An 8,919-nucleotide genomic window follows, 5' to 3' on the forward strand; every position below is an offset into this window, starting at 1 on the left:
ACTGTGAGAGACTCGCCAAGTTCCTGCCTCACAAAGTCCTTGCTGGCTGTGCTCAGAAAGAGCCTTGGGCTTTGATAACAAATTAGAGCCTATTGGCTCACTTCATGACTTTTGAATGGAAAGTCAAGTTTTCTCCTGAATCACAACAGGAATGCTGCTTCCCGGCGTGTCCAGAGCCCTTCCGTCTGTCCACGTTCTTTGTCAAGGGTCAACAGGCCAAGTCTATACCCACTTTTTGGTGCTGATGAGAGAGATGTGAATTATCACCCCATCCGCTCTGTTCATCTCTCATTCTTTGTTAGTCTTCTTTGATGTTTTCTATTCTCATGACACCTAGGGAGGAAAGGGCAGAATTTATTCTCCTTGTTTTAATTGCTAGGGAAACCTGAGGCCAGGCTTAGGGGCGCAGAGAAACTGGTAGCAATCCGAATCCAGGGCTCTCTTTTTCATCAGCTGGTCTGGCCTTGGAGCCCCTTTGCCTTTTGACAAGTACCCTAAGCGATTGGGTAGGGTATGGGGCGACGGCAGATTTTTCTAGACTTAACCTGTTGTTCATCAGGCAGGCTTATTTCCAGAAGAGTAAAAGTTCAACAGTGGCTTTTCCAGCCTTTCCAGCAAAAGGTTGTTTTCCCAAAGTATTTTGTTTCTACAAGACCAGTGCTCCAACCCCTGAGCCTTTTAGAAGTAATTTGTTTCTGAACTCCATGGGTGGGATCCTGTTGCTTCCATTTCTTCCGTCGAGCAGAGAAGCATAGCTCTGACGTTACCCTCCAGACCCGGGCGGTCAGGAACAGAGTCTCAGCCCAGCCCCTGCACATTTCGTCCTTGCTCCACGGCGCCAGTCCAGTCTCGGCTGGTCTAGTGCTTGGCCTCGTCAGTGAACCGTCCACCCTCCCCTCACCCAGTCTTCACGATCCTTGTGGTTCAGGTCAGCTAGCATTTGCCGCTCCCTCATCCGACGTCCCTGGGGGCACCGAGCAGCTGGTGAACAGATGTTAGCCCAATTTGATTCCCTTTACTTTCATTTGGGAGAGTAATTATTTTTATTGATGGTTTCAACTACGAAGTTGTCAACTGTAATGATAAGCGAAGTTGAACCGAGCAATTTAAAGAAAACCCATCATGTACTGTTCCAGCCTTTTGTGGTTGGGGTAATAGAACAGCCAAAGGCTCTCGCATTCTTCACGGTGAGAGCCTGTTTGTGGGTTTGTCATCTGTCCCGCTGAATGACAGTCTGGCTGCTTGTTAGCCAGGTCGTGCTCCGAGTCGGTCGTGGCACGTATAGCTCATGACCGTTGCCATGGTTTTGTCTTAGCCGACTACAGCACCAGTGAGATGCTGGTCAACATGGGCAACCTGCCGCTGGATGAGTTCTACCCCGCCGTGTCCATGGTGGCGCTGATGCGGATCTTCCGAGACCAGTCCCTGTCGCACCATCACACCATGGTCGTCCAGGCCATCACCTTCATCTTCAAGTCCCTGGGCCTCAAGTGTGTGCAGTTCCTGCCGCAGGTCATGCCCACATTCCTCAATGTCATTCGGGTCTGTGACGGGGCCATCCGGGAGGTGAGTAGGTCAAACCCCACCCCTGCTCCTGAGCCCCACTTCCTACCGATGCCCCCTGTTGACTGTTGGGCCTAGTACCCCTCCTCCCCCTAACTCCTAACCTTTGAGGGTACAGGTTCAGTTTCCTGGGTTATCGCCTCGGAACGGCTAAACAATGAGTTGGGGGGGTGCGTGGGGGCGGGGGGGTGTACCTAGATTTCAGGGCACTTGTCCAGTAGAACGTCCCACTGGGTGAACTGGTTGCTTTCTCATGATTAGATTGAAGTCTGTCGGGTCCCTCGTTTTAGCAAGACTGTTACGGAGGTGACATTGCATACCTCTTACCAGATCTTGTAACGTCAGCTTCTCCCGTTAGTGCTGATCCTGAGTTTGAGCACATGGTGACATCAGTCTCTGTCAGAGCTCTCCATTGTAAGTTGCCTTTTTCTTGAGTCATTAATTAATCCGGGGCTGATACTTGGAGCCTGTGACTGTCCTGTTCCCTGTCTTTGACCCAATGACTGAGCAGCCGTGGATGATCCTTGCCTGAATCTGTTATCACACTGGTTGCAAAGTAAGGACTTTCTAGCCTATTTTTCCCTTTTGCTCTCTTTTCTTTTTCTAAACTACACGACTTGCAGAGTGGCGCTATGTTTATTTACCCGTCCCACTACTGGCAGCGAATCTGCTCAATAAAGCTCAAGGGGGCTTTTTTTTAAAGACTTGATTCCTTATTTGACACCGAGAGAAAGCATGTGTATGGATGAGCAGGGGAAGGGGCAGAGAGACAGGGAGAGAGAGAATCTCAAGCAGACCCCTGCAGCGTGGGGAGCCCTGACACGGGGCTTGATCTCAGGACTTTGCCGTCATGAACTGAGTTGAAATCAAGAGTTGGACGTTCAACAGACTGAGCCACCGAGGTGCCCCTTGAATTAACTTTTAAGATCAGATTTTCCTCTGTGATTATATATTCAATTTGATGTACATTTAGAAGAAATAATATCTTTTTAGAAAGTATATTTTCTGACTTAGTGCCTGGAGTACAGAAGTACAGTTTTATGTACTCAACCTCGTCGAGTTTTTACTAATTCTAATAATTTAACTAAATTTTCCTAGCTTTTCACTACAGATAATCATATAGTCTACAAAAAGAGAAAGGCAGTTCTTATTTTTTGTTTTAATCTTTAAACCAGTTACTACGTTTCCTCATTTTCATTTCTACGACCCTCACTACAATGTGGATTAGACTCTGTGAACCTGGAAATCTTTAATCTCGTTTCTCATTTCAGTGGCACTGCTGTTAAGATTTCCACACTAAGTATAATGTTTGCTGTAGGTTTTTGACAGGTAGCTTTCTAAGGGCTATAAATGTTCCCTTATGGTCTTAGTTTGCTAGAATTTTTATCATGTATTACATTTATCATGGACAGGTATTGGATTTATCAAATGCCTTCGATTTGTTTCGTGTGGCAATCATACAATTTTTTCTCTTTCAGTGTGTTAATATGTTGAATTACATTGATACATGTCCTAATGTTGAAATATTTTTGAATTATTGGTTTTTTTTAAAGATTTTATTTATTTATTTGACAGACAGAGATCACAAGTAGGCAGAGAAGCAGGCAGAGAGAGAGAGGAGGAAGCAGGCCCCCTGCTGAGCAGAGAGCCTAAGGTGGGGCTCGATCCCAGGACCCTGGGATCATGAGCTGAAGGCAGAGGCTTTAATCCACTGAGCCACCCAGGTGCCCCTTGAATTATTGTTTTAAAACCATCTTGGTTATGATGTATTTTTTGATACATTGACTTAATATCTAATACTTAATATCAGTTTTTTACATCTACATTCTTGAGTGAAATTGGCCTGTGATGATTATTTATTATTATTATTTTTTTAGTACAGGTTCAAAGATCTGTTTTGTTTTTCTTTTTCTTCTTAAAACAGTTTTGGTCACATTTTTTTAAGAAATTATTCATTTTTTTAAAAAGATTTTATTTATTTATTTGAGAGAGAGAGAGTGAGCGAGCATGAGCAGGGGCAGAGGGAGAGGGAGAGGGAGAAGCAGGCTCCGCACCAAGCAGGGAGCCTGACATAGGGCTCAATCCCATGATCCTGGGATCATGGATCATGACCTGAGCCGAAGTCAGACACTTAACCAACTGAGCCACCTGGGCATCCCTAAGAAATTATTCATTTTATTTACTTTGTGCCTATAGATTTGCCTTTTCAGGACATTTCATACAATTGGAACCATATGTGGTTTTTTTGTGTGTAGCTTCTTTCACTTAACACTTTTGGGGTTCATCACGGATCAGTAGTTCATCCCTTCTTCGTAGCTGAATAATAATTTAGTGCCGTTATGGCTCAGAGATAAGTGTTTTTTCATGTTTCCCATGATTTCTTTTTTCACCACTGAGTTATTTAGAAGTGGATATTTTAATCTGCAGATTTACAGGGTTTTAAATTTCTTTTTTGGATATCTGTTTCTAACTTAATTGCATGGGGTTTACGATTCCTTGATGTTTGCTGAAACTGCCTTAATTGAATGCTTGATCCGTTTTGATGTTTCCTCTGTGCTGGGGAATAGTGGGTGTTTGTTGATGTTATGTGCAAAGTTCCATGTATGTCATTAGATTTGAACTTATTACTTACTGTGTTCAAATTTTTTGTATTCTTATTAATTTTTAGTTTGCTTAATCTATTACTGAGAGAAATGAGTTAATCTCCCTTTACAGTGGTGGACATATTAATTTCTCATAGTTTAGTCAGTTCTGTTTTATAAATTTGGGGAGATGTATTATTAGGTACATTCAAACTTGAAATCACGGTATCTTCCTGGTAAGTCACATCTTTTATCATTTTGCAAGGACTCTTTATATCTTTAATAATACCTTAAAATTTATTTTGCCTAATTTTAGTATAACTACACCAACTTTTTTTGGAGAGGGTATGTCTTTTATTATCCTTTTACTTTTAATTATCTTGCAACTTTTTGCTTTAGGTGAGTCTCTCATGATAATATGTATAATAATATAGCTAGATTATTCCTTTAATCTCATTTGAAAATCTTTGCTAATCAGTGCATTCAGTCCGTTTTTATTTATTGTGATTGTTGATCTATTTGGGTATACTTTCACCATCCGATTTAGTGCTTTATTTTTGACCTGCTTTATCTGTTTATATATTTTCTTTCTTTTCTGGACTTGGTAGAGTTTTCATTTTCTTGTCTTGCCCTCGTGTTGCTGTCTTTAATTTTAATAAATGTTTTGTAATGGGATATTTCAGTCATAAACAAAAATAGACAACTAGAGCTCCTGGCTGGCTCAGTTGGTTGAGGGTTTCGGCTCAGGTCATCATCTCATGGGTCACGGGATCAAGTCTTGTGTCGGTCTCTGTGTTCAGTGCGGAGTCTGCTTGAAGATTCTCTCCCTCTGACCCTCCCACTGCTTATGCGTGTGTTCACTCTCTCTCCAAAATAAACAAATCTTAAAAAAAAAAAAAAGTAGACAACTTATATTAAATTCCCATACTCATCAGTAATTATTAGCATTTTATCAATTTGGTTTCATCTTATTACACCCCCCTCCCACACCTTAAAGCAAATCCCAGATATTGTACTGTTTCACCAACAAATACTTTTTCCCCCATATAACCAAAATTACAACACCTACAAAAGTAAAAATAATTCCTTAATATCTTTTAATACTGAGTCTTCTTCAGATGTCCTTGTTTGTCTTAAAAATATTTTTTCGTATTTGGTTTATTTCAATCAGAATCCATATAAGCTATGCACATCACATTTGGCTGATATGTCCAATTCTCTCTCTACCTGTTCTTCTTTTCCTGCCACATTTTTTTCATGCCATTTATTTGTGGAAGAAAGCAGGTCATTTGTCCTGTAGAATTTCCCATTTTGGATTTGGCTGATTGTATCTTCAAGATCCCTTAACTTCTTGTAAGTTGATTAGATTTAGAGTCGATTAAATTCAGGTTCCTTCTTTTAGCAAGAAATACTTCACAGGAGGTACTGAATACTTCCTGTTTCAACAGTTAGTAAGCAAATCTTTTCTAAATCATCCATGTCTAGTGATGTAAGGGCTAATCAGGGGGCTCAGGTACTGTGATCCTGTGTTCCCTCTCAGCCTTTCTCCTAATCATTTTAGTGTTCATTGAAGATTGTTTTCTAGAACGATTATTTAATTAGCAACCGCAAAGCTGTGATTTTCTAATTATATTATTATTGGATTTATTTGTTAGCGATCATCTATGAAGAACTTTATGTTGTCAACTAATCATTCAGTTAGTTTGAAGTATAGTTCCTACAGGGAGGGCAGAATAAATGCATGACTCTTATGTATCAGTTTTTTCAGAGTAATGAATTAGGTCCCTTGCAACTTCTCGAAGGTGACTCAGGTACCACCGCCACAACCCCAGCTGTTTTTTGAAGTATCGTTATCAACTCGTGGAGCTGTATTTCTATTCATTGAAGGCACTGTTCTTTCTCGGGATCTAATTATCCCGATCAGCCTGGCCATTGTGTTCTTTTTACATTGGCCAGTGGTCTTTGTCCTTGTTTTTTTTCCTTTTTTTTTTTTTTTTTTGCTTTCTGTGGTGAGGAGGGAGTTATTCTGGGTTTATCAAGTACTTTTCACTCAAGGCTGGGCATGGCCACTTCCAAGGAGCTATGGTTTCTTTAAGTGAGAGATGGTACTTGGAGACCACAGTCTGTGTGCTGGGGTGCTCTGCTCGTTGCTAATGGCATATCATTATTTCTTAGCCGTCTCTGTGAACGAACAGAAATAAGTAATTTTTAGAGAGAGGAAACATAAGTCATGAAGTAACACAGATTTTCCAATGCAAATTTAAGATTTAAGAGTTTTTCTTTTGATTTTATACTTGTTTCTCACACTGAAAAACTCGTTACTTGGTTCTGACATTTCTATAATTACTTGCTTCATCTTGCATAATACATTCCCGCATGTATCTTGTATACATATAAATGGTAAATGACTAGTATTAGTAATAACAGTAAGGTTACTGAATGCAGTTCAAGGTTTTTTGTGATTTAAAAAAAATTTTTTTTTATCGTTCTTAGGCTGTGTCTCGTTTTGGAGATACACACCAAAATACTGTGTTTAAAGTCGCTTGAAATTCGTCTTTGAGTGATTGCACAACCAACTTGAGTTACAGTTAAATTAGTTTCTGTTCATTTTCAGTGTTTAGAAATTTCTTTGTGGCTATTCTAATTATGTAAGACATTAAAACAGTTCCAGAGCCGAAACTATGAAATATGTTCCGCGAAGTCTAGCTTCTCTCCCCATCCGTGTTACCCCGTTTCTTCCTGTAGCGTTTCCTGTTGCTGCTGTAACAAATCCCCACCACCGTCCTGGCTTCGGACAGCACAGATTCATTCTCTTACAGCTCTGTAGGTCATCAGTCTGCCAGAGGTCATACCGAACCATGGGTGCTGTTGAGGCACGTTCCTTTCTGGAGGCTCTAGGGGAGAGCCCATCTCCCTTGCTGTCTCTGGCTTCTCGCTGCTGCCCACACTCCTTGGCCTTCTTTCTCTGCCTTCAGAGTCAGCAGCATTGCGTCTCTCTGACCCTTCTTTTGCTGCCAGATCCTGCTCTCTGCCCACTGCCAGCCAAGGTTCTCTGCTTTTAAGAGGTAATCTCCACACATCAGAGTCCTGAACCTTAATCACATCTTCAGAAGTCCCTCTTGTCATGCAGGGTCATTTATTCGTGGGGTCTAGGGACTAGGGCACAGATATCTCTGGCTTCCCATTATTTTGCCTACCACACTTACCCCCAAGGTAACCATTTGACCATTTTTCAATTTGCCTTTTCACTGTTTATGAAAACATAAGGAAATCCGCATTCCCCCACCTGCCTCCCTCAGAAGAGATCATACTGTAAACACTGTTGTGCGCCCTGCTTTTTTTCACTGTCACAGCAGCGTGTCCTGGAGTTCCTGCCAGGGCAGCACCGAGGATGCCTGCACTCCCTTGGGGGGGGTGATGACACCCCACTGTGTGCACAGTCCGCAGCTGTTGAACCTGTCCTTGTGGATGAACATTTGCATTTTTTTTTCATTCTTTTGATACTTAAAATAATCCTGTAACAAAAAGCCTTGTATGTACATCACTTTTACCTTTTTTTTTTTTTTTTGTATTTAATTGGCCTTGCTTTTTACATTTTTTTTAATTTGTCTTTTTGGCAATCTCTATGCCCCATGTGGGGCTGGAACTCACAACCGCAAGATCGAGTCAAATGGTCCTCCAACTGAGCCAGCCAGGTACCCCCTGATTTTTTACACTTAGATCTTTGAGCTCTTTGGAATATGTCCCCCTGTACAGGATGAGGGATGGATTCATTTTATCTTTTTCACCTTTAGATTTTGCCTCACATACCTAACTTTAATACCTAATTTTAAAAATTAATCAAAAAAAATTAATCCATATCTCCATCCTTCTGAATAGAGTGATTGCTTACACTGTCACTTTCCCTCTTATGTAGTGTCACTTTTTTTTTTTTCCTGCTGCCAAACTGAATGTCATCACTGTTTTATGCAGACACACTTACCGTCTCGATTCTCCTTGTTCTGTCTTCCACCTCAGGGCTTTCTTCTAGTGTCCTTATCCTTCTTCAGGATGAGGGCACATTCCTCTTGTGAGCATCCATCAAAGTAAGCTCTGTGTTTCTGTGTATCTGAAAAATTTTTTATTTCACCCTCTTTTTAAATCTTTATTTAGCTGAGGATACAATTGTGGGTTCTCCCGCAACTGTAGATATGATCCCATGTTTTCGCATTTCTTCTGTTGTTGAGAAATCACGATTCCTTTTCATGTCACCCCACTTTTCTCAATGACTATTTCAGATCTTCTCATTGTGTTCGTTGCCCTGAAGCTCCCCTATTGTGCATCTAGATAAGGATTTCCTTCTCATATCCTGTTTGAAATTTGTGGACTTCCTGAATATGAGGATTCCACCCCTCTGTTTTTTCCTTCTAAAATTTGGTTCACATGTAGAGCTCACTCTTTTCTTAATGTCTGTTAGTGTCTTGTCCATATTTTTCATCTTTATTTCTTAGAGAGCTATTCTGGATATTTCTTCACATCCCTTTTCTGTTCACAAATTCTTCAGCTGTGTGTTTTGGTTTTTAGTTTTGTTTTTTGAGAGAGAGAGAATGAATGCAGGAGAGAGAGCATGAGCAGGGGGAGAATCAGGCTCTCTGGTGAGCAGGGAGCCCAATGCGGGACTCAGTCCCAGGACCCTGGGATCATGACCTGAGCAGAAGGCAAATGCTTAACCGACTGAGCCACTCAGGTGCCCCAGCTGTGTCTTTTTGACCTGTTTTGAGTTTTTACTTTAAAC

General features: G+C 41.1%; 1 protein-coding gene across 1 annotated transcript in view; it reads left to right on the forward strand.

The window, feature by feature from the left end:
- The window catches only part of MTOR (mechanistic target of rapamycin kinase), a 123,692-nt gene that overhangs the window by 29,691 nt on the left and 85,082 nt on the right, over positions 1–8,919 (forward strand). Inside the window, exon 19 of the mRNA XM_080802636.1 lies at positions 1,316–1,566. Coding sequence (XP_080658762.1) covers positions 1,316–1,566 — 251 coding nt within the window. The remainder of the gene's footprint in view (positions 1–1,315; positions 1,567–8,919) is intronic.

The sequence above is a fragment of the Martes martes genome (assembly GCF_963455335.1).
Source record: "Martes martes genome assembly, chromosome: 4".
NCBI lineage: Eukaryota > Metazoa > Chordata > Mammalia > Carnivora > Mustelidae > Martes > Martes martes.